The sequence below is a fragment of the Psammomys obesus genome, unplaced genomic scaffold (genome assembly GCF_907164565.1).
Source record: "Psammomys obesus unplaced genomic scaffold, mPsaObe1.curated_primary_1811, whole genome shotgun sequence".
In the NCBI taxonomy this organism is placed as follows: Eukaryota; Metazoa; Chordata; class Mammalia; order Rodentia; family Muridae; genus Psammomys; species Psammomys obesus.
The window spans coordinates 172,102-199,702 of record NW_026596152.1 but is presented as its reverse complement, the minus strand read 5'-3'; the positions used below and the strand labels follow the sequence as shown (position 1 = coordinate 199,702).

At 42.9% G+C, this 27,601-nt stretch overlaps 1 protein-coding gene across 1 annotated transcript in view; it reads left to right on the top strand.

The window, feature by feature from the left end:
• Nucleotides 1-27,601, top strand: part of Rabep1 (rabaptin, RAB GTPase binding effector protein 1) — a gene marked incomplete in the record, with an annotated part of 80,499 nt that overhangs the window by 10,703 nt on the left and 42,195 nt on the right. Inside the window, 2 exon segments of the mRNA XM_055594185.1 lie at nucleotides 16,229-16,357; nucleotides 26,432-26,635. Coding sequence (XP_055450160.1) covers nucleotides 16,229-16,357; nucleotides 26,432-26,635 — 333 coding nt within the window.

Genomic DNA, 27,601 nt, shown 5'->3' with positions numbered 1-27,601 from the left:
TTGGAAAAAATAAATTCCACTTACAATAGCTATAGAAAGTAATAATAACAATTATTATTTGAAAGCTAAAAGTTATGAAACATTGATGAAAGAGGATACAAATACATGCAAATGTCCAGTGTTCATGGGTTGGGACCATTAGCATCGTTAAGAATGTCCACACCGACAAAACAACTAAACAGAACAAAACAGTAGCCAGGCAGCAGCTGTGCTGTGCTGCTGCAGCTGCACACCTTTAATTTCAGCCCTGGGAAAGCAGAGGCAGCAGAGCTCTGAGTTCAAGGCCAGCCTGATCTACAGAGTGAGTTCCAGGACAGCCAGGGCTACACAGAGAAACTGCCTTGAAAAACCAAAACCAACCAACCAACCAAAAAAAAAAAAAAAAAAAAAACCAACCAACCAAAAAAACCTCAAATATAAGGAACTCAGTAGTAAGAACACAACCCAATTTAAAATATCTGAACAGATTTATTTTTTCTTTCTTCCAGAGACAGGGTTTTTCTGTGTAGCCCTGGTAGTCCTGGAACTCACTCTGTAGACCAGGCTGGCCTCACTGTTGTAAATACAATTGGTGTTGGGCTAAATATGTTTTTTATTTGCCCTGTGATTATCAAGGCGGAATTATTTAACCCACTGTCAAAATTAATAAGACAGACACCTCTTATATTTTTATAATTGCCTCATTTACCTTGGGATGGTCAGATATTTCTCTTATGCTCTCTCAGTAACCTCACCATCCATCTCAGTCCCTATCCAATACCACCCTCCTCAAGCATCCTCATCTGGGCTACCTTCCATCCATCATCTTATAAATACTTGCTTGTATTCTTTATCTGGGCTTTTCAATGCCATTATTGGAGCCATTCCTCCCATCCCACGTGGTTCCTTCTCCATGCTAACCCTTCTTGGCATCTCCTTCTTTCTCCCTCCTCATCTGTCTCCTCTTCTCAAAAGCTGGGGAACCTTAGCCATGCCTACCCCATTCTGGCCTGCTTAGGTTTTAGGCCTTTAATCAACCGATCAGGTATGTCTTAGGCAGCCTAACACAACAAGGACAGGTGTACCCAGGCAGTAACTAACTAGATCCTGAGGGCCAGTAATTAGCATCAAAATACAAGCATCAGACCAACCTGCAACACCTCACAGAGATCCACTTGCTTCTAACTCCGAAAGTGGTAGGATTAAAGGCATGCACACCACTGCCCAGCTATGAACAGATTTTTCTTAACACGGACAAATGGCTGATAAGACACAAGACACAAAAAAATTCTCGATATTACCAATCAAGGAATACAAAGGAAAAACTACAGTGAGATAACACTTTATTTGGAAGACAGTTCACAAAAAGACAAAAGGTTGTAGAGTATGATGGAGTATGAAAAAAAAATGCCAGCCGGGCACGGTGGTTGCACGCCTGTAATCCCAGTGCTGTGGGAGGCAGAGGCAGGCAGATCTCTGAGTCTGAGGCCAGCCTGGTCTACAAAGTGAGTCCAGGAAAGCCAAGGCGACACAGAGAAACCCTGTCTCAAAAACCAAAACACATCAACAAAACAAAAAAGAAAATGCCTATTCACGACTGACGAGAATGTTAATTATAGCCATTATGAAAAACAGCTTGTAGGTTCCTCACAAAGTTAAAAGTAGAAGCACTGTATGGTGTGTGTACCTAAGGTAAATGGAATCAGTATGTGAAAGAGATAGTTCCATTACCTTGTTCCATTACCTTGTGTATTGCAACAGCTCACAAAACATATTTGTCTATTGAAATAACACTATTGAGTCTTCACAAGGAAGTTCTGTCGTTTCTGACGACATAAAGCAAGTTGGCATTATGTTAAGTGAAATCCAGGCATGTGATCTCACTCTTCTGTGGACTCTTAAAAAGCTGAATTCCTAAAAGTAGAGGGTGGAATGGTCGTGAGGGCAGCAAGGTGGCTCAGCAGGTGAAGGCGCTGCTAGTGAAGCCGCACAGCGTGATTTCCACCCTGGGACCCATACTGTAGAAAGAGAACTGACTTCCACAAGTTGTCTTGACCTCTGTGTGCTGTGGCCTTGGTGTGTGCCTTTGCACAAACATATACACGATAAACTTTAGAAGAGGCTGCTTAGCTGAGAGGTGTAAATGTTTGGTTTCTATGCCTGCCCTTGCTCTGAGTAGTAACACAGAGACCTTTATATTTATTGAAAGCTTCAGGCAGCGTAGCTGGGCAGATACTCAGCTGTTCTAGCGCGACAGCATTGGCCTGGCCTGCTCTACCATGTAGCTCCCTACCTGCCGTTTGTCTGTCACCCTGGCACCACCTCTTTCATCCATGTCACCAAAGGCTGCTTTCTGCAGTCCTCACCTGAGATCCCCTTCTTTTTCTCTGGGCCTCTTTCTCCCCTGTCCAGCTATAGGCTGTTCAGCTTATTTGACTATTGAGACGATGATGGAGAACAATGTTTAAACAATACTAGGACAGGAGATGCTTCGTAATAATGACAGTGCCAAAGTCTGGACTGCAACAAGATCTCTGCCAGGCACAGAAATCACTACAACAAGGAGGAGTTGAGATGCTGGTCAAAGGGTACATAATTATAGTCAGACAAGAAGAATTTTGTGAGGTCTTTCATACCAGCAGAGTGACTATAGTTAATGATTTTATATAGTATTCTTGGAAAATGTCAAAAGAGGGTTGGGAATATAGCTAATTTGGCAGGGTGCTTGTCTGTTATGAACAAATCCTGGGTTTGTCCCTAGCACTACATAAATGGAGGAGGGTGTTGTGATCCACACTTGGAATTGCCACTTGGGAGCTGGAGGCAAGAAGATCAGAAGTTCAAGGTCATCTTTGGCTTTATAGCAGACAGCAGAGCCTCGGCTACCAGAGACCATGTTCCAAAAACTTAAGAATGGTCGTGGGATGCCCGCTACTACAATGCTGAATGCGTAAGATCATGAACTCTGAAGCCTAGGTTTAGCCAATTCAGTATCTAGCTATATATTTACATATCTGTATGGAGATAAACACAAGAATACCATGTTGTACATGATAGTTTTATCTGTTCATCTTTAAAAATAATTTTTTTTGGTAGATGGAACTGATCCTGTAGAGGGGAAGGGGAATATTTGTGAGGTAGTCATGTGCAGGGCAGTTAATGGTTTGGTGGTGTGGGAGTGTGGGTTTTTGCTCAGAGGTTTGAAAAAGGAGGTGGAACTTGAGCAGTGGAAAAGTACAACTAACGAAGGAGTTTAAAATTTTCTTCTTATTTTGTCTTTACAAGATGGTTTCTCTGTGTGGCCCTGGCTGTCCTGAAACTCACTCTGTAGAGTAGGTTGGCCTCCAACTCAGAGGTCCATCTGCCTCTGCCTCCTAAGTGCTGAGATTGAAGTTGTGCACCACACCACCAGCTGGAGGTTTGAATTTCCTAGGTGATGTGGTTAGCGCCCTTTCAGTTGAGTAATGCTATGCTGGAGGACACTTGTTCTGGAAATGATACAGAGGGCAGACAGAGTACCAAGTTTGCTGTTGGACATGTTGATCCGAAATATTGATAGAATGTCCAGGAGATGTACAGACTTGGAGTTTGGGGAAGAAATAGAGAGTAGTTGTAGTTTGGGGAGTAAAATGCTTAGAAATTACCAAGGACAAACACTGTTTGGGGAGAATATAGTCATGAAGAAGGCCACAGATAAAACTGATTTGGATGAGTTCTAGGTCAGCCAGGACTGCATAGTGAGACACTGGAAGGAAACTGAACTCTGGATCTCTGCAAGAGAACTTACCTTCTGAGCCATCTCTCCAGCCTCTTAGGCTTCCTTAAAAACAAACAAACAAAAAATTTATTTTCAATTATATGTATGTGCCTGTGTGTGGGCTATATGCAGAAGAGGGTTTCCTATCTCTAGGATCTGGAGTTACACAGGTAGTTGTGGGCTGTTTGATCTGGGAATTGAACTCGGGTCCTCTGCAAGGCCAGTATTCTCGCTTTACCATCCTTCAGCCCCAAGCTTCCTTTTCGTAACTGATTTTTATAGATTGCTGTGTCGGGACTGGAGAGATGGCTCAGCCCTTAGCACTAGCTGCACTGTAGAGCCTCTGGGTTATCTTCCTGGTACCCCACATGGTGGCTCACAACTGTGTGTACTGCAGATCTAGAGGTTCTCATGCACACTTACAACTCCATGAGCACTAGGCATACACATGGTGAACATACATACATAAAGGCAAAACAAACATACATTAAAAAATTAAAAAGCTAAACTAATTATGTCATTATTTTCATCTTTTGTTTGTTGAAATGTGCCCTTACTAGGTTGTCTAGGCTGGTTTAAAAATACAGGAGTAGAGTCATGGGCTGTCTGAGAGCTGGCTCAGTGGTTATGAGCACAGGCTACTCTTCCAGAGGTCCTGAGTTCAATTCCTGACACCCACATGGTGGCTCACAACCATCTATAATGAGATCTGGTGGACCTTTCTGGGGTGCAGGCACACATGCAGACAGAACACTGTATAAATAATAAAATAGAAATATTTAAAAAATGAAAGTGCAGGAGTCAAACGAGCCTCCAGCCGCACCCCTTTCATGTGTCGGCACACGAGTGCTCGCTGGTGAACTGTTTTTGACTCTTGTGCAGTGCTTGTCTGGGCATACTCATATGCGTGTCTTTGTGAGGCATTTCTGTGTCAAAGAATGTGTGCACATAAACATTTTAATGCAGTACCAGGCTCTTCTCCAGGAAGTTCAGGCAGTTGGGGTGTGAGATTCTTACAGCACTGTGCTTCAGTGGATGTGGGATCTGTTTGTCTGCACAGATTGACCATGGCTGAGTGCAGCAAGCACAGCAGACTCTACTATCAGTTTGTTCAGTTTGTTGTTAACTTAGACATGTTGGCATGTGGAAGCATTTTCGTTTGCCTTTTTTTTTTTTTTTTTTTTTGAGACACGGTTTCCTGTGTAGCCTTGGCTGTCCTGGACCAGGCTGGCCTCAAACTCATAGTGAAACGCCTACCTTTGCCTCCCTGAGTGCTGGGATCAAAGGCATGTGCCACCATGCCCTCCTTGGAGACACTTTCAAATTGTGTGACTGAATTTTCAGTGTTTGTCTTTGGGGCATCCAGGTTTATGTTCTGCCTGCTTATTTTGTAGTGTTCACTGTGAGGTTCTATTTGGTGTAAGGAATCAGATGGCCAGCTATTGTTTTGTATCATGCGGTGATTAGCCATTCAGTTGATGGTTCCGTAGTGACACTGCATAGTTTCACTTATAGTTTCCTTGGTTTTGTAACATTTTAGGGTTTAAAGAGCCACTTCATCAGTCATTCTTTGGAGCTTTTCTTGGCAATTTTTGATTATTTACTCATTCAGATAAAAGTTAGGGTGAACACACGTTTTTTTTACCCACTATATCATTTTTCTACAATATTTATTTAATAATTTTAGATACAATTTTTATTGCCCATGGAAAACAAAATGCAGAAATGCATCATTTTATATAAATTTTATATGTAACTATCTGTATGCATGTGTGTGTTAGCTGTTGTTGTGTTTGTTTTGCAGTTCTGGAATTGAAACCAAGGGTCTCACGCATGCTAGGCAAGCCCTCTATCAATGTCCCATCCCAGCTGTCACTGTATTTGTAGTTTTCAGCCAGCCATGGTGGATTATCGTAGAACTGCTGATTCTCTTGCCTCAGCCTTCCAAGTGCCGTATATTTAAGTGTTGATTTATTCTGCTGTTACCAGCTAGCAATGCTCTGATCTGAGATCACTTGGAAATACGACTTCTAGTGGTGCAGAGTGGAGGCTCAGCTTGCGTGTACATCAAGATATGGCTCCCCCACACCCCTTCCGTTTTCCACTTTCTTGGGGACGGGCTGTTTATGGCCTTTTTTTCCTCTCATGTAAATTCAGTTTTGATTTCTTTTGGGGTATATTTGTTCTCTTAGTTCTTTTACTATTCATTACATTTGCCAGTTTCAGGCATGTGAATCATTCTATTTGGTAGTCCTCTTTGTTTGTTTGTTTGTTTGTTTATTTAGAGGCAGGGTTTCTCTGTGTAGCCTTAACTGTCCTGAAACTTGCCCTGTAGACTAGGCTGGCCTTGAACTCCGAACTCTGAACTCCGAACTCAGAGATCCACCTGCCTCTGCCTGTCACATGCTGGGATTAAAGGCATTGAGCCACCACTGCCTACCTGTAATTTTTTTTTAAAAGAGATTTCCTTAATTGCTTTTCCTTTGTAATTTTTGGAGCTATCTCACATATTTTAAAATTGTTCAACAAAATGAATTATACTAACAGATTTTCTTTTCTTTTCTTTTTTAAGATTTATTTACTATTTATACAACATTCTGCCTACACACCAGATCTTACTATAGATGGTTATGAACCACCATGTGGTTGCTGGGAATTGAACTCAGAGCCTTTGGAAGAACAGTGAGTGTTCTTAACCTCTGAGCCATCTCTCAGCCCACTAATGGATTTTCTAATGTTAGACAGCTTTATATCTGAGATAAAACAGTTCTGATGGTTTGCTATTCTACTTGTACCTACATTTAACTTGCGAGTGTTTGAAAATCTTTGCCATTGCGTTCCTGAGTTTGGAATAGTTTTTCACTTTGATTCAGAAGATTCTGTTACCATGATTTTACTAATGTGGTAAAAAAAAATGGAATTTATTTCATTCATGACAGTTTAGTATAGAAAATACTTATTCCATTTTGGTTGGTAGAATTCGTTGTGTTCACATTCAGGCTTCATCTTGAATTAATGTAGATAGTATTTGTTAGGCACTGCAGGTCACTGTTCATGGAGGATACATTCCAAGACCCCAGAAGGATCTGAAACTGTGGGTGATCCTGAATCCCACGTATTCTGTGCCTTTTCCCTCACGCATATGAACCTGTGATAAAGTACAAATTAGACATAGTATGAGGGTAATAACAACAATTATTCATAAAACAGAGTAATGATGTTTTGTAACAATTGTTAAATGTAATAGTCTGGCAGATGTAGTCTCTAGCGCTCTCAGAATGTCTTCCTGTAGTTGCATAATTTGCCTAATGGAAGCATTTTTACTGCTTCCCTTCCACTTCCATAACTTGCCAACATCATTCCTTTTTGCTTTGACACAGTTACTAAGTAAAAGTTATGTGAGTAGATGCATGTGATAGCTACCAAGAAGCCAATAGGTAGTAGCATACACTGTGGATTCGGGAGGGGGTGGGGGCAAAGAGGTGAGTCAGATCCTGGGTAGGCTGGAGTGGGAGGTGGGCAAAACTGTACAATTTAAAGCTCATGAGTTGTTTAATCTCAGGGGTGAGAGTAAACAAAAACTGTTTACGTAACATAGCTGAGTTTTAAAAATATTTATTTTGGTTGTTTCTATCTGCATGTACACCTGCACACCAGAAGAGGGCATAAGATCACAATAACAGATGGTTGTGAGCCACCACGTGGGTGCTGGAAACTGAACCCAGGTCCTCTGGGAGAGCAGACAGTGCTCTTAGCCACTGAGACATCTCTCCAGCCCCCCCGTAACTGAGTTTTTAAAGCCACAAACCTTCCACAACATATTTTACTGATGTTTTAGAATTTCAACTGTTCTACAGTCATTAATACTTCTGGAATGAAATTTTCACACACATATTCATGATCTCTTAGGGAAATTGCCCATGTAAAAATTATATAAAAATTTAAGGCTTTTGCTTTTGATTACCACATACATGGCCATTTGCCTTGAAGTGTGCCCAGAAGGGTGGGTTGCAGTAACACTAGCTCCCACTTTCATGGAGGGATGGAAGAGCCTGTGCGAGGGGGAGCTCCCCTTGGATTTGTGTTCAGTTCAAGCACTCGTTTCTTCAACTGTTTTGCCACACTGATTGCCAAGTACCTAATAAATACGGGTTCCTTGTTTGTTTAGTTTGAGATAGAGTCTCATTATGTATCCCTGGCTGGCCTGGAACAAGCTATGTAGATAAGGCTAGCCCTGAACGCATAGAGCTATGCTTGCTTGTGTCTCGAGTGCTGGGATTAAAGGCATATGCCACCGTTCCTGGCAAATACGTGGGTCTTCATTGTTAACACCTGTGAGAATTCATCGTTTTTTGGTTTTTTTTCTTTTTTTCATACCTGGCAAGTGTTAACATCTGCATTCTCTCCCTGAAACTTCTTCCCCCCCCCCCAAACTTCTTTAATTAGTTTTTGTGTTCCCATGCTTGGATATAATACTCACCTACATGTAGGCAGGATGATACTATTTATCAAAATTCTAACCCTCTCCACCTATGACCTTGATAGTTCTGAAAAGTTCATAAATAATACATTCAGTTTCCTTGTGAATAAAATATACCCTTTGTGTTACTATTATCTATTTATGATGGACTCCTGATGAGTAACCTCTAATGTAGAGCTGATACTGTAGGGCAGCCTTGCTATAGCACAAATGTAAAGAGAATGAAGACTTGTCATGTTCATTTTCTGTGCTATCTCTGTATAGAGGAAATTTGATTTGTCTTACAGTTTATTCTAACATGGTTCTAAAGGACAGTTTATGTTCTTGTAAATGTTAAAAACTTCAGGATATCCTAAACCAATTATTTTATATTAAAGGGATGATATGAGATTTTTGTTGTTCTTTATGAGCTGTTTCTCTAGAATGATTGAGAAATGATGTCATGTGAGTACATTGTTTTTCAGCTGATTTAAACTTAAATCCTGAAATACAAAAATACTGAGTCATGGACTGGAGAGATGGCTCAGTGGTTAAGAGCACTGACTGCTCTTCCAGAGGACCAGGGTTCAGTTTCCAGCACCCGCATGGCAGCTCGCAGCTGTCTGTAATGCCAAAGGTCTGACACTCCACACAGACATACATGTAGGTGAAACATCAATGCACATAAAATAAAAACAAATTAATTAAAAAGGAAAGAAATACTGAGTCATAAAAATAGTTAGCCTTAAACTCAGGTATTTAATCCAGGCACTCAGGAGGCAGAGGCAGGTAGAGCTCTGAGTACCAGGTCAGCCTAGGTTACATAGTTGAGACACTATCTCAGAGCTGAGCCAGACCAGCAAAAAAGTGAAAAACAAAATAACCCCCCGACCCCCAACATCGAATGTACATGTACTGCTTCCACGGCCATGGTTACTAGGGCCCCAGTTTCGTTTATAACTCTGACCTCCTCTCTTGGATTTTACATATTTACTGTTACTACTTCTGATGATGGTGGTGGGGGTCACCACAGGGACATGGGTCAGAAGGCAGCTTTGGGAGTTGGTGCTCTTACGGAATCCTGCTGAGGCAGAGCCTCTCTCGTTCTGCTGCTCTGTATACTCTGTCTGGTTAGTTGCTTCCAGCCCATATCTGTTTCCGTATCTCAGTGGAGGTATGCTGGGATTATTGATACAAACAAGCTGTCTGGTTTCTGTGGGTTCCAGGGATTAGACCTAGGTTGTCAGGCTTGTATGGCAAACACTTTCATCCCCTGTGCCATCTCTCAGCCCTTTCCTAGATTGCTATTTTTAATTTTTAAATAGATATGCACATGTGAGCTTCATCTTCTGGAATGCTGCGTGCTTCCTTTGCTATGAGGTTTCCTGGCTTTAGAGCTCACCAGCTAGGTTAGCCAGGGACTTCCAGGGGCTCCTGTCTTTGCCTTCCCAGCTTTGGGTTACAAAGCACACTACCACGTCTGGTGGTGTACTTGGTTTCCGAGGGTTGACAGGCAACCCCGTCACTTACTGAGATGTTCTGTAACTGGCTGCTAGAAGACTTCCAGAGTGCAGTGTGGGAGCCTGGAGGCAGGTTCCCAAGTTGGACCATCTCATCTGAGAGAGGCGTGAGCTCTTGCAGATATGTTTCTCTTTGCCCGTTGAGTCTGAAGAGTGAGGTTTTGAGATCAGTCAGTACAGAAGCAGACTGAGCTGGCCAGCGGATGAGGTTCAAGGATCTGTCACCATCGCGGACAATGGTCAGGTTGGTCTTGACAATGGTCAGGTGCTCCAAAGATAGCTTCATCTGCCTGAGGGGCTGTCTTGGCAAGCCTTTGTCTTTCTGTGAGGAGGCTCTGGAGGATGGTAACCTGTGTGCTTCCGTGCAGAGGGAACAAAAGGCTGCTGTAGCTCTGTGCTGGTGTTCTGCACCTGTTTCCAGAGGCACTGGCACCATTCCAAGTCCTGTGTCCAAGGGACTATTTATTGCTGCTGCCTGGCATTGGCAACTGCTAAGCATGGGTTACTGGACTTCAGCTCACTGCCACTCTGGGCAACTCTACCAAGGCATCTTTGATGCTCTCTCTAGGACCTCTGGTCACCTGGAAGAGAGCCTCTTCACCAGTTCTCCCAGTCAGATATTCACGACTATTTTCTGACAAACCATGCCGGAGTCCCTGAGCAGAGGACCCAGGTTCAGCTCTGGCTGAATAACATAGGCATTGTTTTATTTTTCTTAATTATTATTATTTTTTTAATGTAAGTGCTAGGGATTTGAACTTAAGTCCTGATGCTTGTGTAGCAAGTACTTTTACCCGCTGAACCATCTTCCCTCCCAAATGTGTGGGGGGTCTCCTACTGTCGCTCAGGCTGGCTGGGATTCTTGAGCTTTCCTCGGCCTTCTGAATGCTAGAGTTGCCGTGACCAGCTAGCAGAGCTTTTTCCTTTTTGTTTGTTTGTTTTTTCTTTTCCTTTTGCACAGAGTCTCTTGTAATTCGTGCTGACCTTGAACTCTCTGTGAGCCGAGGCTGTCATTGACCCTGTACTTTTGCCTTTACTTCTCGGGGGCTGGAATTAAGGCTCAGTTATGGGGTGTTGGGGGTCAAATCCAGGGATATGTGCCTGTTAGGCAAGTGTTCTAATGGAGCTACACCTTTAATCCAACATAGGGTTTTAATTGTTTTAGATTATTTATGTCTGAGTCTCTGCTTGCTTGTGTGTGTGTGTGTGTGTGCACTCCATGTGTGCCTGACCCAAGCCTCGGCTCCCCTGGCCTGCAGTTGGAGGGGTGCTGCCGCAGTGGGGATGCTAGGAACCGGACTGGAGTCCTGCAGAAGCAGCCAGTGCTCCCAGCTCCTCAGCCATCTCTCCAGCTCCCAGCTTTACTTTCGCTTTTTTTTTTTTGAGATGTATTTGGGACTCTTTTATTGTGTTTGTGTGTTCTTCCTTGAACTCTGTGGTCTGCTGGGTGTCTTCTGGTTCAACTTTGGTACCCCGTCCAGCTCATTAGAATGCAGCCTTGCTTCCTACATGATGTCCTTGGCCATAAGTTTCCCTTCCAAATTGCCTAGAGAATTTCTGTGTTGCCAACTCCCAATGGCAAAATGCCACGGCCTAAGTGACGCTGGCAGGCAGCTGCTTTTCCCGGTTAGGTGTGACAGATGTGTGGCCTGCCTGCTTTGTCTACTGTCATGTCTTGGCATATTTTTTCCAGTCTGTTTTTTTTTTTTTTTTTTCTGAGATGGTTTCTCTGTGTAGCCATGGCTGTCCTGGAATTGCTTTGTAGACAAGGCAGGCCTTGAACTTACAGCGATCAGTCTGTTTTTACTATATTTTTACATGGTTTATATTGTATCATATATAATTTTCTATTTTGTTCTTTTCCTTTACTATACATTTTCTGGCTATAGTATCTCATTAAATGGATATACCCATTATACCTAAAAATTTCATTTTATGCTTTTTTTCTTTCCTCTTTCTCCTTCCTTCCCTTCTTTCTAACAAGGCCTACTGTTTTGCACAGCAGGGCTCGAGCTGTGCCCTGGGCTGACTTGGTCCTCCTGTCATGGCATCCTGAACTGCTGACTTGTGGGCACATACCCTGTGCCTCACAGTAGTCTCATTTCAAAATCTGTAGGCAATACAAGTCGAGACTTATGGGTTTCAGGAACTGTTCAGATTCTTCTTTTTTTTGAGACAGGGTTTCTTTGTGTAGCCCTGGCTGTCCTGGGATCCGTTCCGTAGACTAGGCTGACCTCAGACTCACAGAGATCCACCTGTCTCCGCCTCCCAAATGCTGGGATTACAGTTGTGTGCTACAGCACCTACCTGGCTCTGTTCAGATTCTTTTTTTTCCCCCTCCTGCACTGTGGCTGGAAATGGATTTTTGAATCTTTAGCAAGATCTTCAAGTAAAAGTTTCTGGTTATGGTAAAATATGACTCAAACTTCTTTTTCCCTCTGTTTTGTCTCACTGAACTTAGTAAAGTGTTTCTTTTTGTAGAGGTGTATATAGTAGGACACAGCTCAGGGCTTGGAAATAAAAATATTTCTATATTTCTATAGTTACTCTATATTCTTACTTATCAGAATTAGGGATAATTAAGCTAGACAAGGTAATTGTGGCCTGCTTTTGGAATCCAGCACTTGGGAGACACAGAAAGAGGACTGAGGGTTGAGACTGTCTCAATAAACAGTAGTAAAACTAGGATGAGTCAAATACATAAGAATTACTGACCCTTTTCCTTATTTATGATTTTACTTTCTCCCTTTTTTTTTTCTGTATTAGTATTGCTTAATTCAGACATTTTGAGTGACAGTTATTTTTATTTTTGGATGGCAAGCATTAAAAGTAGCCATTCTTTTGAAAACCAAAAATAAAATAAAATAAATAAATGGAGGCTTTACATGGCAGCATGGCAAACACCTTTAATCGAAGTAGTTGGCATCCTGTGGCAGTTGAATCACTGTGAGTTCCAGGCCCACCGTGGCAGCATTACAAGTTCTAGATTGGCCTTGTTTTAGGCTGGCTACATAGTGAGATCCTGTCCTTTCCTCTCTCTTTCTGTCCTTGATAAATAAGTTAACAAATGAAGTAGCCTTAGCATCAGATGATTTCCTCCTTAGCACTCAAGCAAAGGTAATAATGTATGGACTGTGTTTGTGAAAGGTGGTACACTAAAACTCTGTGTGGCTGAATCCCGAAGGCTTAGTATTGTTGAAAGCTGGTGCTGACTCAACTAGTTAATTTGTATGTAGCAGGAAGGGGGATCATCTGGAAGTCAGTAAGCATGGAACTTGGTGAGAATCATGAGACCAGGAGTGAGTGGCTTCTAGTCTTGTGACGACAGAGTGACTTGATTTCTGTATTTCTTTTTTTTTCTTTTCATTCTCTTCCTCCTCTTCTTCTTAGACTTATTTATTTTGTATGAGGGCTCTGACTGTATGTACACCTGCATGGCAGAAAGGGCATCGGATCTCACTACAGATGGCTGTGAGCCACCATGTGGTTGCTGAGAATTGAACTCAGGGCCTCTGGAAGAGCAGACAGTATTCTTCACCACTGACCCATCTCTCCAGCCCTCTTTCTTTTTCTATTTGAAATAAATTATTTTTTGAGCTATATGCTTATCACTATGAACTATGTAGTTACTATGTTTAAAAAAAATACAGCACTTCATTTGATGAACTGTTTTTAGTTTGAGTTTTGGTTGCCTGCTAATGCATTATGATAAACCTTTTTTGTAAACTGTCTGTTTGGGATAAATTTACTTCTCTTCCATGGTGTTAAAGCCTTTCTTGTGAGAAGCAGTTATTTTGGCCTTTCTGTTTTGTAGAAATGCAATATGCTTGGAGTGCTTGAGATGGAGGCTTTTGAAAGTTAACATAAAGGTAGGGTGAAGAGGGGGTCACTTGGTACTCCTCAAAAGGACCTGACTCTGGGATTTCAGTCTGTCTTAAGGGTGGAGAGAGCCAGTCAGAACTGTGGGTGTGGATGTGGATCTGGCTCTGTGTGGGTCAGAGCCAGGATGGACTAGGGAATAGTGGAAACAAATATTTGGCTGGAAAGAAAAATGTGAGTGTTTCACTCTGTAGCCTAGGCTTGCTTGGGACTCTGTAGTGCAGGCGAGCTTCATACTCAGGGTAATCCTCCTGCCTTAGACTCCCAAGTTCCCAAGTCCCGGGCTTACAGATACAAACTACCATGCCAGGGTTTTAATTTTAAGGGTAGCATTTTTGTTTTTGTTGAGTCGTTAGTCTTACTTGACTTAAATATAATGATGAATGGTATAAGCCTTTGTGTGTGTGTGGTGGAAGGTATGGCTGATATAGGATGTAGGGAAAAGCATGAACAGAGGCCTTTTTTTTTTCTTTTCATTTATTTTAAATTTCTTGATTACATAGTATTTTTAAAAATGTGTACATTATAATTTTGAAGTAACATACATTGTGTGTGAATGGCTTCTTCATAATTCCTGGCTCCTCCAGCGACATAATAAATCGAATTAAGCTGAATTTATAAAAGCCAGGCTTATTGGGATGCAGCTCTCTGGCAGGTTCACAGGAGGGGTCAGTGAAGCTGCAGGGTTGGACGGGGGTGGGGGCTTCCTAAAGGGAGTCAGGAGTCGTCATGATGTGATGATGAGGTGCTGGGGTTACAGCCTTCTTTGCTAAGTGCAGTCAGAGCCCTGTAGCTAGGGTCTTAGTTCCTGTGGTCACTTTGGAATTTGGAACTAGGAGCTGGCTTTGTTCATTTTTTTAAAATAGTTATTTATTTATTTTACATCTATGAGTGCTTCATCTACATGTACATACACCTGCATGCCAGAGAGGACATCAGATCTAAGTATAGATGGCTGTGAGCCATGATGGAATTGCTGGGACTCAAACTCAGGACCTCTGGAAGAGCAGATAATGCTCTTAACCACTGAGCCATCTCTCCAGTCCTTTGTCCAGTGTTTTGCACAAGCTTTTTAAAGCATAGGCTCCTGGTCAGAAGGGCGGGGACCTCTTGGTCCGGGTCATCTTGCCTTTGTCTCAGAACCTCCGACCTAACATTATGGAATGGTTTCCTTCATTTGTCAGGGGCCTTTTTTTTTTTTTTTTTTCTTTTTTTCTGTAGTAGTCAGTAGTTTACTGTTATGTGGGAAAGCTCGTAATTTAACTCTTGGGATTTAACAATAACTACCCGAAGAAAGAAGGAACTCAGATTAAATTCCTGATTTTAAATGGCAAACACTCTTCCAGTGGTCATCCTTCATAAATTTTCCTACATGGCTGCCTTCCCTCTTAAAAAAAAAAAAAAAAGTCAAGCTTTCAGATGGTCAGGTGTCATTGTCTAACTGTAGAACTACCTCAGAGTGACTTTCCTTCGACATGGAGCTCACAGCAGCAGGCTTTTCTGTTCCAGCTGTGGGTTGTACTGGTATTGTCACATCTGTAGTAAAGCTAGCTTAGAGATATGAGAATGAACAAATACAAGCTTTGGTTTAGTATTTTGTTAGAATAATATATTCTTATTGCAGAGAACTTTGAAAAGAAAATGGAGGAAATTAATGAGCTGTAGTTCTAACTATTGGAATACTTTTTTGGCCTTTTTTATGTGTACTATAAAATCAGTTGTGAATTGAGCAGTGGCTTGAGGGTAGGGAGTGGCCCTCAAAGATAATCCTGGATCTTAGTTCTACTATAGGCAGATCACCATCATTTCCAGAGGTGTAGAGTAGAGAGAAGGGAATTCTACTGGCTAAGGTACTTGGATAGTGTTGGCTTGTGCGGATAAATATCTTCTGGAGAGATTATGTTGATAGATTTAAGGCTGAGAGTTTGTGTTTTGACCAAAGCAGCCCCTGGCCTTGATCAGAATAGACAGTCAGTGAACTCCAAATCTTGAACCCCTAAGTAAAGTATGTGTCTGCTCATTGCCAGACTATGGTCAACACTTATCTGAAAACATATGATCTGCCAGTATGAGCTTTGACACAGAATCACAGGTTGTGTCTTTTCCATATAGTAACAATTTCCGTATAGTAGAATGGGTCTTTTGGGACTGGAAGATTAGTTCCTGTTTCTGTGGGTGTCCTAGCCAGGGAACCTATTAGATTTTGTTTGTGATAAAGAAGCAGGAAGTAGCAGTGGTGGCAGTGGGGTTAGCTGTGGGAGAAATGGCTTAACTAAGTCAGTATTTAACAGCTCCACCAGTGGAGAAACAGTCTGTCAGCGCAGTAAAGACTGTTAGGAATTCTTGTATTGGAATTCTTTGTTCTCTGTAATTCTGTTTCAGTATGTATGACTCACTCACAGTGTAACTCTGTTTCAGTGTGTATGACTCACTTACACTGTATGTACCAAAGTCTGATAGAAGTGTCTGGCTTTTTTTTTTAAATTACAGTTTCCTAGTATATAATGGATTTCAGCTTCTCTACTAATTTCATGTATAGTAGTGTGTAGCTAGTGTGTAGCTGGATGGCTACTTTATTCTTGTGGTTTATATATAAACAAATATATTACTTGCTAACTGGTATTTTTTTTCCAGTTTCTCTTCAGCAACGGGTAGCAGAATTGGAAAAAATTAATGCAGAATTTTTGCGTGCACAGCAGCAGCTTGAGCAAGAATTTAATCAAAAGAGAGCAAAATTTAAGGAGCTGTATTTGGCTAAGGAGGGTAAGTTTGCCAGTCTCTTTCCCAATTCCCCTGCCAAAACTGTCTTAAATGTTAAATTTCTGATAGTACAGTGTGTGTTTGCCATTGCTGAAACCATTGTTTGTGTGCGCGTGTGTGTGCGTGTGTGTGCTATAATACAATGCTTTTCGGAACTAGAGTTGTCAGTGGAGTTAGAGCATGTGGGAAATGCAGCATTAAGGTCCGTGTGTTTCCAACAGTGATTGTGCTTAGCTGTAGTTGGCTGCTCTTAACGCTAAGGTGCGCCTCCTGGTTCTGTTGTACAGAAACTGACATTTCACTGAAGTTACCGCAAAGTAACCGCCCAGTAAATACCTGCTATGTCGGATACATTGTATTTAGGTGCCGCACGTACAGTGGGAGCAAGATTCATGTGTTCCCTTAGGTTGACTGAGCTGAAGGTGAGACCAGCAGATCTAGAGTTCTTGTGCCACCAGCTGTCATGGGCGGGCGTTTAAAGTGGCGCTGGTGGGGATCTAATGAGCGGCAGGGACGCTGTCCGCTCTCTGCTGTTGGCCTGGAAATAGTACAGATACAACCTCTGCAGTGTCCTTGTGCAGCAGCTGCGGCAGGGTCAGGCTTATTGGGAAAACTTGCGTGGACACATTTGGGTTGCGTCCCCCGTTTGCGGAGTCAGGAGCTGGGGTGAGGGTCCTGTGGTCCCAGGCGATTCAGCTTCAGAGTTTCTGGACTCTGGGTTCCACAGTTTGCATTTTTAGCAGGTTACTGGGTGTTATTATTAATGGTTTAGGTAGCATACTTTGAGACTCCTTAATCTAAATCAATATCTTTTTTATTTTTAATTGAAATTTTTATTGAGATAGAACCCTGTGCATCCCAGACTAGCCTTGAGCTATTAACAGCTGAGCGTGACCCTAAAGTTCTGACCTTGTCTCCCACATGCTAGGTCACTAGTTTGGCACCCCAGTTTGAACCCAGGCTTCATGCATGCTAGTCTGGATCTTAAACTCCTAAGGTAATAACTTGGGCTTGAAAGTCTTTTAAAAATAATCTTGTCCACTGATGTGATGCACACTTGTAATCCCAGTGCTCAGGTGGCAGAGGCAGGCGGATCACTGTGAGTTTAGTCCAGCCTGGTCTATAAATTGAGTCTAGGACAAGCCAAGGCTGTGCAGAGAAACCCTGTCTTAAAAAACCAAGAGAGAAAAAAATCTTGTCAGTGTTCTGTTACAAAACTAAGCATGTAAGTGGGGTATGGCGGTAGACTTTTAATCCAGCACTCCCTTCCCCACATGCTCCTCCTCCTGCCCACTTCCCCTCCCTTTCCCTCCCCTCTCTTCCTTTGCTTTAGATAGGGTTTCATGTAGCTCAGGTTGACTTTTCCGATCCTCCTGCATCTGTGTTCCAAGTGCTGGGATTGTAGGTGTGCAATCCTGTGCTTGGTTTAGGTGGTGCTAGAGTGAGCCCAGGGCCCTGTGCATGTCAAGTAGAAGACTTCTGGGAGTTGCATTCCCAGTCCCTGGGGCTTTCATACAGGCACATGCAAATTTGCTAAGCACCCTACCCTGCCCTTTGCTTGCTGTGTAGCCCTTTCCTCTTCCAGCCTTCCTTTTAAGGTTTATTTCTTCCTCAGTTGACAAGGTCCCTAAACTGGGAGCAGTGCTGTGGTGTCAGGATAACCTGTTAATACACTCGGTGCACACACACAAGGCTCTGCTAGTGTGTCCTCTGATGTTCAGCTCAGACCCCGTCCCGTGTGCTCATGTTCATGCCCTTTTCTTCCTTTTCTTCTCACGCTCATATGTAGATATGTGTGGATATTTTGTCTGCAAATATGTCTGTATACCACGGAGGCTAGAAGAGGACACAGGATCCCCTGGGACTGGAGTTAATAGACAGTTGTCAGCTGTCATGTGAGTGCTGGAAATTGAACCTTTATCTTAGTTTTTCTTTATTCAGTAAGTTGAAGTTTAGTTTTAAAAAAATAATTTATTTTTATTTTTTGTGAATTGATGTGAGGGTGTCAGATTTGCTGCCATGTGGGTGCTGGGATTTGAACCTGGTTCCTTTGGAAGAGCAGATAGTGTGCTCTTAACCACTGAGCCATCTTTGTAGTCCCTTAAAATCAGTTTTGAAAGCTAGTTTGACTTGTTTTCCATTTTCCTCTGTTCCCAAATAAACCTTTTAGGTTTTTCCTTTTTCCTTGAAGTTATTTTCTATAAAATCTTGTAAATAAATTTAATAGAAAGTAAAAAAAAAAAAAGCACATTTCTCTCTGCCTTTTTTCCTCCCTTTCTCCCCTCCCTTTCTTTTTAACTTTTTATTGATTCTTTGTGAATTTCACATTATGCACCCTAATCCCTCTCGACTTGCTGTTCTCCATATCCTCCCTCTGCCCTTGCAGCCTTCCCCTAAAAGAGAAGAAAACAACAAAATCTTGCTATGGTGGGTCACACAGGACACCCCTTTGCTCAGACAGCTTTTCTTGCATGTGCTCACTGCCGTGAGCTGTCGGTCCACACATGAGTATGGATCCTCCCTAGGACTCCTGTCTGCTGTCCTGTAGTTGCCCTGTGTCGTGAAGATCCTGCAGCTTTGGATCTGGAGAACCACCCCTTCATGCTCTCCAGCATTTCATAGATGGGTAGATACTGGGGTGAGCCAACTCAAAGCCCTGGACCTGGTCCTGGGTGGTAGCTGAGCTAGTCAGCCTGACAGCTCTCACTACTCACGCCCTCCAGGCCAGCTCTCCAGCACTGCCCAGGCGAGGGGCAGGGCCATCTCTGCTGCTCTCACATCCTCCAGGCTGGCTCACCTGTACCCCACTACCCAAAGACTCAGCTCTACTGTGATGCCCAGGCAAGGTGTGGCCCAGCTCTCCCCAGTGCTCACACTAGGGGTGGGCCTTCCTTTCTTTCTTCACCATGTGTGCTGGAGCATAGGTGTGGCAGTAAAGGGCAACTTTGTGCGGTTAAGTCTTTGCTTCTGCCTTTTCTTGGGTTTTAGGATCAAACTTGGGTTATCAGGCGTGGACAATGGGTGCTTTTACAAAGCCACTGAGCCATCTCACTGGCCCACAGCCTCTTCTTCTGACAAAAGTTTTATCTCTGCATTAGACAGCTTGCTATGTTAAAACCACTTCAGTTAACTCTACTTTATTATCTGAAAGTGTTAACAGATTTACGCTGGCCGTAGAGAATGCTGAGGCAGCTTTTTTTAAAAATTTAATTTATTCATTGACAATTTCACATGGATATAATAAGTTTTGGCCACACTCATCCCCTCTTTTTTTTCTTATAATTTTTTATTTATTACAATTTATTCACTTTGTATCCCAGCTGTAGCCCCACCCTTGTCCCCTCCCAATCCCACCCTCCCTCCCTCTTCTCCTCCCATGTCCCTTCCCCAGTCCACCAATAGTGGAGGTCCTCCTCCCCTTTCCATCTGACCCTAGCCTATCAGGTCTCATCTGAACTGTCTTTCATAGTCTTCCTCTGTGGTTTAGTAAGGCTGCTCCCTCCTCAGGGGGAGGTGATTAAAGAACCAGCCACTGAGTTCATTGCAGTGACAGCCCCTGTTCCTTTTACTAGGGAGACAATTTGGAGACTGAGCTGCCACAGGTTACATCTGTGCAGGGGTCCTAGGTTATCTGAATGCATGGTCCTTGGTTGGAGCATCAGTGCTGAGGCAGCTTTCTATAAAATGACAGAAGCAGTTCTGTGATCTTTTCTGACACTTTACGGTGGCCTTCCTAAAGGCAGTATATATGGTATATAAGACATTAAGACATCAGTGTTGATTGTTTAGGTTTTTTTTTTTTTTTTGAGACAGGGTTCCTCTGTGGCTATCCTGGAACTCACTCTGTAGACCAGGCTGGCCTCGAACTCATAGTGATCTACCTGCCTCTGCCTCCCAAGTGCTGGGATCAAAGGTGTGCGTCACCACCGCCCGGCCGATTATTTAGTTTTTGTCTTGAACACTTGACTGTATCATAATAAAATTAGAAATTAAGGCTCTCTTCTCAAGCAGCAGCTTCTGTTGCTGCGCCTGCTTGTGAGGGTGGGTCAGGCATGAGCGTCGCAGCTTACAGTGTACAGTGGCGTGCCCAGCAGTCAGTCTGTCGCAAAACAGGCCAAGGTGACTCGTAAACCCAAATGCTGTGTTTCCCCAGAAGGGACAGTTTTGCTGCTTCTGTGATTGCTGGGCTTGCATTTATTTGGACAATCACTGAGTTGTAAATGCAAACAGTAATGGGGACTAAGAAAAGAGGGACATGGCCACCTTTTCACTTCTCTTACCGCCTGCTTTTGTCTGAGTGTACATTTTTTTCAAGCTGATTTTAGTTGGGAATATTATACAATTTAGGAAAGTTGTGCCCAGCTTCAGTACAGCGCTTACCCTGCAGCAGTATCTGTGTTCAGACCCTCAGTCGAGAGTGTTGGTAGGCCCTGATCTCTGAAGCTGCAGAAGAAAGGCTGTTCAAGAAAAGGAGAGAAATGGACGTAGAGTTTTCTAGTGCTGTCCGAAAGGACAGGGTCATAATTTACATAGTGTTCTGATGCTTTTAGACTCTCGGTTGTGAAAAGCATGCTTTAGGAATTTGTATATGGTCCAGATGGTATATGTTCACTTAGATATGGATAGGAAGCAGGAATATTTTAAAAATTACAACTATTAAGAAAAAGGATAAGTAAGAAAACTACATTAAAAACTTGTAAACAAGGCCGGGTGTGGTGACACATGCCTTTATCCTGGTACTTGGGAGGCAGAGGCAGGCAGATCTGAGTTTAAGGCCAGCCTGGTCTACAGAATGAGTTCCAGGACAGCCAGGGCTACACAGAAAAACCCTGTCTCAAAAAACCCAAACACACATACACACACCCCAAACAAACAAAAACAGCGTCTTGTAAATACATACAAGAGAATAAGCCTTGCACAGTGCATGTGCATGTTCTGAGGGTCCTGATCCTGGGACTAGCCGGGGAGTGACGTCAAGAGCCTTGTCCGCAGCAACTGGTTCCAGGAAACACTGCACTGTATTAGCCCCTCAGAACACAGAAGACAATGGAATGACATCCTCAGAGGAGATAAAAAAGATTGTCAACTTACAACTTTAATATTTAGCTGAATTCTCTTTTTTAACATTTATTTATTTATATGAATTTCTGTCTGCATGTACACGAGGAAGTTAGAGAGCATGAGACCCTATTACAGGTGGTTATAAACCTCCATGTGGCTGCTGGAACTTGAACTAGGACATCTGGAAGAACAGCCACTAACACTGAGTCATCTCTCCAGCTCCCAAAAATATTAGTCATTTTTTTCATAAGCTTATATAGTTTCTTTTTTGTTTTTGTTTTTTGAGATAGGGTTTCTCCTGGCTGTCCTGGAACTCACTTTGTAGACTAGGATGCCCTTGAACTTAGAGATCCACCTGCCTCTGCCTCCCAAGTGCTGGGATTAAAGGTGTGTGCCACCATGCCCAGCCTTTACCTGAATTCTCGAGTGAGAACAAAGTGCATCCTTGAGGCAGTTAAATACTGAGAACATTTGTCGCCTGCACGGGCACTGTAGCAATGGGGAGGGCTTGTATTTGTCAGAAGAGAACTAGAGAGGGACATAAGAAGCTGTACAAAGTGGAGAGACTGACAAAGACGACTTCCAAAGTACCCCGAAGAACGTTGAGTCCACTTCCACAGAAGTGTTCTTGGTTCCCAGCATCTGCTCACAGCTGCCTTGACTCCTGCAGGTCTGGTGCCCTCTCTGCTCTCTGCTAGCACAGGCGAGCACCTGTTGCACTTCTGCACTCGTAGGCCAGATGACCAGATGCAAAATGAAACAATACTAAAAAGTCTTCTGGAAGAAACCTACAAAAACACAAGCTTAACAAAGTTATTGGGTCACCAAAACAAAGAAAGAGAAATAAAGACAAAAGCAGAGAGGGAATGGTTGGGAAGGAGGTAGCAAAGAGCAGGAGAGGATGGAGATTGGTGAATGGGAGGGAGTGTAATCACAGTTATACACGGGCTGGAGAGATGGCTCAGCAGTTAAGAGCACTGAATCCCAGCACCCACACGGTGGCTGGCAGCCATCTATAGTGAGGTCTGGTGCCCTCTGCTGGCATGCAGGCATACATTGTATACATAATGAATAAGTAAGTCTTAAAATTATATACATGTGTGAAAATGTCATGAAATTCATGTGTAACTCACATACAACTAATATTTGCTAATAAAACATGGAAAAACTAAAAGACCAAGCCAAGCGATTTGGGAGACTCAGGCAGAAGGACTGACTAGCGTAGCTGGAGCACATAATAGTTTTTGAGGAACTTCTGTATTCCGTCATCAGTACTTTATTATTTGCCAGAGTTCTCATAGACAATACAACAGAATAAAGAGAAATTAGTTATAAATTAGTTTTCCCCCTTTTTGAAAAGCTAAGTTTGCATAAAGAATTGTTCACCATTATTTAACACATTAAAATGTACAGTAATGAATATTGATTATAATCCATATTTTCCCCTGTGAACAATTAGTACCAGAATTTTTCAAATTTTTATAAAAAATAAACTGCAAGAGACATTCTTATTAAAAATTAATTATTTTTATTTCATGTGCATTGGTGTTTGCCTGCATGTATGTTTGTGTGAGGGTGTCAGATCCCCTGGAACTGGAGTTGCTGATAGTTTTTAGCTGCCATGTGTGTACTGGGAATTGAACCCAGGTCCTCTGGAAGAGCAGCCAGTGCTCTTACTCTCTAGTTCCCTGCAAGAGACATTCTGTACAAAGTATTATCCAGATAAAACCTAGAAAAGATGTAACAAGTCATCACAAGAACTTTGTGTATGCATCTCTTTGAAATGTAGATGTCTCTGTCTAAATCCTTACTAAGTGTTCCAAAATCAAACAACGTAAAAAACCAAACCATAACAACAACAGATGGTGACAAATTGGCCTTGTCCTAGAACTGCAGATTGGTCACACACTTTACCACTGTAACAGTACATTATAGTGAGTAGCATAGAGCGCAAGCTGGGCGTGGTGATGCCTTCAATCCAGCACTCACAGAGGCAGGGAGCTTCAGTGAGTCCAAGGACAGTCTGATCTACAGAGCATCAGCCAGAGCTTACATAACTGCGAAGACTGGTCTCAGAAACAAGCAAAACAAAAGATAAAAACCGAAGTGTACGCATAGCCAGGCGGAGGTGGCACAGGCCTGTAACCCCAGCACTCAAGAAGCATGGAGCTCTGAATTCAAGGCCAGCCTGGTCTACAGAGTGAGTCTAGGACAACCAAAGCTACACAGAGAAACCCTGTCTTGAAAAAAACAAACAAAACCAAAGCACACGAATCTCTCAGTTGATAAAGGAAAAGTAATTTGTAAAACTGTACCTGTTCATGATTAAAACCACTAAACTAGAAACAGAAGGGGAATGTGCCAACTAGGACATCTCTATAAAATGCAGGTGCTCAGAAAAATAAGTTTCATATTGACTCATGTAGGGAGTATACTGTGTGTTTCTGTGACACACGTATGATGGCAGCAGAAGGGGACATGAGGAGTGTCAGTGAGGAGTTAAAAGGAGTAATGAGGAAAACACAAAGATAATTGTATACTTCATGCAGAAACTATATAAAATGACAGCAGAAAGGGGCTACTTCTAGTGGGAGAGGTTTGAAGGATTATGGTTAGGGCTAGGGTTAGACTCTTTTACTAAGATAAAAAGTGAATATTGGAAAAATTTGGGGGGACTGTCACAAGAGACACCAAGATGGATTCCTGGGGAGTAAGGAGTTAATTAGAAAAGTTATTAAGAGTTTAGTGGGTCTCCAAGGAGAGTTCAGGCCCTTGCCCCAGAGACAGACAGCATTGGAGTGTGTTTGAAGTGGGGAATCGTAGTATGTATTTGTGGCAGAAGTGGGAGTTGATTCTCTTGCCTTTCTGGGTATTCTGGAGTTGGGGTATTCACAGTTCTAGCCTGCAGCCTTATTCTCATTCTTACTTTTATTCTTGGTCTTTGGCGGTCCAGGAGCCAATACCTGCTGTGACATAAACTCACTTTCCCAGGTGAGAGGTTCTGGCACCTGGAGGTCTGTTAGGTAGGGATTCAGTGTCTCCGTTAGCTTGCCTTTTAGTGTTTGTGGGAGGAAGAAGGCTGTTACACAGCTGCGGACTGAACAATGGCTGATTCAAACCCTGTCCTCCTACAAGTGGCTTGTAACCCAAGCACGGGTTGTTGTTCTTTCCAGACTTCATGAGTACGGTCTTCACTGTCTGGCCTTTTGTTGAGTTCTGGTTTTCCACACTCCGTCAGATGAAACACTCAGTTCTGGTTATGGGATTCTGAGGCTTCTCTGTTCCGTAACCCAGAAGTTCTTGTACATTTCTGCCGTGAGCCAGTTTCAAACACCTACCAGCCATGTAGTCAGGTTATCATAGCGACATGCCCGCTTTGGGTACAAGAATTCTGTGCTAGTTTTCTTGTTCTGACACAACACCTGGCGTGCTTGGAGGAGATGCAGGAGGCTCACGTCAGGGAAGGCATGGCCGGAGGTGCGTGAAGTGTGTCACATTGGATCTGCGGTCGGGAAAGCAGAGGGAGATGAAAGCTCACACTTGGCTTGAATGCTCATGGGAGGCTTGTTTACTTTTACTTTTAATCCAGGACCTCGTCCTGTGTGTATCAGCCCACATTCAGGATGGGCTTCTTTGTTCACTTAACCCTCTATGGACACACCAGTCATTCATGACCATAGGTTTTTCTCTGTGGTGACGCCTTATGCAGTCAGCAGTGAAGATTACCCCTCACAGTGCTCTTCCTAAGTCAGAAGGAGAGCTGCATTGGAGACAGACATCCAGAGCGTGCTGGTGTGCACTGAGATCCTGTTGCTAAGGAGCCTAAGGCAGAAGGACTCAGAGTGTGTGGACAACTCACAGTACTTGGTGAGGGGCTGAGGAAGGGAAATCTAAGGGAATTGTGGTCACTGGTCAGTGTATGGAACATACCAAACTTCCTACAAATAAGGAAGTGTAGGCTTAAAAGTTGAAACCTTTTATGTTGATGGTAGTCAGGGTTTTTGTGTTTTGAATGGAGAGAATAGTGGGCGTTGACAGTAAGAGAAAATAGCTCTATCCCTTACTTTTGTTAGGGTTAGGGACCAGGGCTTTGTGCAGGCTGGGCAAGTGCTGCACCACTAAACTACATTCCCATCTTTTTCAGACGTCGGGACTGAATATATGCCCTGTCTATGCTTAAGGCGTGTGGTATCCATGTGCTATCAACTACTTAATATTTAAGAGGTTATAAAGTGACCAGAGCTGCGTGTGGTGACCCATGACTTTAACCCCAGGCAGGCGGATCTCTGTGAGACCAGCCTGGACTACAGGGAAGTCCAGGACAGCCAGGGCTACACAGAGAAACCCTGTCTCAAAAAGCAAAAAACAAAAAGGTGACTAAGAAAGTAATCATAGCTTTGTCAACTCTAATCGCTGTATGGTGTGGCTCTTCCGTTAAGAGTGTCTTGAAGGCTTACTCTTGAAAGTTACCGTGCTTGGAGGCATTCACAGTGTATTATTTAGTCATTGCAACAGCCCTGGAAAGTGGCCAGCTTCATCTCCAGTTTATAAATTTGGATAGTTACAGCTGAGTAGGTAAACAACTTGATGATTGGGGTGGAGAGAGAGCTCAGTGGTAAAGAGCCGGGGTGTTCTTCCGAAGGGCCCGGTTCAGGTCCCAGCACCTACATGCCAGCTAACAGTGTGACAACAGTCTTGGGAATCTGCTGCACTCTTCTGGCACTCAAGGGCACGTGTGTGCACAGATCAACGTGTAGTTAAAACACCCGCATACACGGAAATAAGTGAGAGAGTGGTGAAAGCCTGAATACAGCAGCAGGCTTGGGACCTTCCCCAGTATATTATTAGTGTAAATGCTTTGTTTTTGAGACTCGTTGTACTTTATATATGTATCAAAATGCCTTCATAATCTGTATAGCATTTTAAAATTCAGATTCTTCTTCTTTTTTTTTTTTGGGGGGGGGGTCTGATAAAGTGAACCACACATTAATGGAAAATCTTTTACTTTTTTCCCAGAGGATCTGAAGAGGCAAAATGCAGTATTGCAAGCTGCACAGGATGATTTGGGTCACCTTCGGACACAGCTGTGGGAGGCTCAGGCAGAGATGGAGAATATTAAGGCCATTGCTACAGTCTCTGAAAATACTAAGCAAGAAGCTATAGATGAAGTTAAAAGGCAGTGGAGAGAAGAAGTTGCTTCACTTCAGGCTGTAATGAAAGGTAAAGACAAAGGTCAGGTTTAGGGTTTAGACTTTCTGAGATCAACAGATTCTGATGCGTAATGCCATTTTCAGATGGCCACAATGCATTTTAATGCATCAGGCAGTGCTGGTGCACACCTTTAGTCCCAGCACTTGGGAGGCAGAGGCGGGTGGATCTCTGTGAGTGTGAGGTCAGCCTGGTCCATGGAGTGAATCCCAGGGCTGCACAGAGAAACCTGTCTTGAAACCACCCCCCGCCCCCCAAAAAGAAAGAAAGAAAGAAAGAATTTTGTGTTTATTTGTGACTTTAGGTACTGTCACCTTCTGTCAAATGGAGCGAAGCAGAGATGTTGTAATGGACGCCTTGCCGGTGTCTTTAACGGATCTGATAGTGAAGAATAGAGAGAGTGTGTTAAGTGAGGGTTGTAGTTACTTTAACATTCAAAACAGGCTTTCAGCCTGGATTTTTATTTGTTTAGATTCTTAAGTAAATGTATATTTGTATGTGAAATCTTTGCTTGATGGGCAAGAATGTCCTTAAGGCTAAAATGGGCTTTATGGTGTGTCCAACTTGTGACCCTTGGTCTGAAGGAAGTGTGATAGTGTGTCTAGCTTCTTTCCCTTCACCTCAAATCCTTCATGACTTCCTTCATTTCTGAGAATGATGACAACATGAAGGAAGGTGTTACCTGAATCTTTGGGATCTTGGAATTAGTTAATATTTACACATGTGAACTAATGGTAACAGCTCTATCCATGCAGTCTTTGTATTTGTGTCCCAGTTTTTAAAAACATAGTCTTTTTTGAGAGGAAGCAATTAAGGCTACCTCTATTTCTGAGTCTATAGCTCTCACTGAGGGTTACTCTAATCTCAGGTAGTAAGTCTGACTATATTGCTTTGTCTATACGGAGTTAATTTCTCATAGGGATCAAGTCTGTCTGTAGGTAAGCTAGGGGTTGTCCTAACAGGTCTGTTACCCTACCC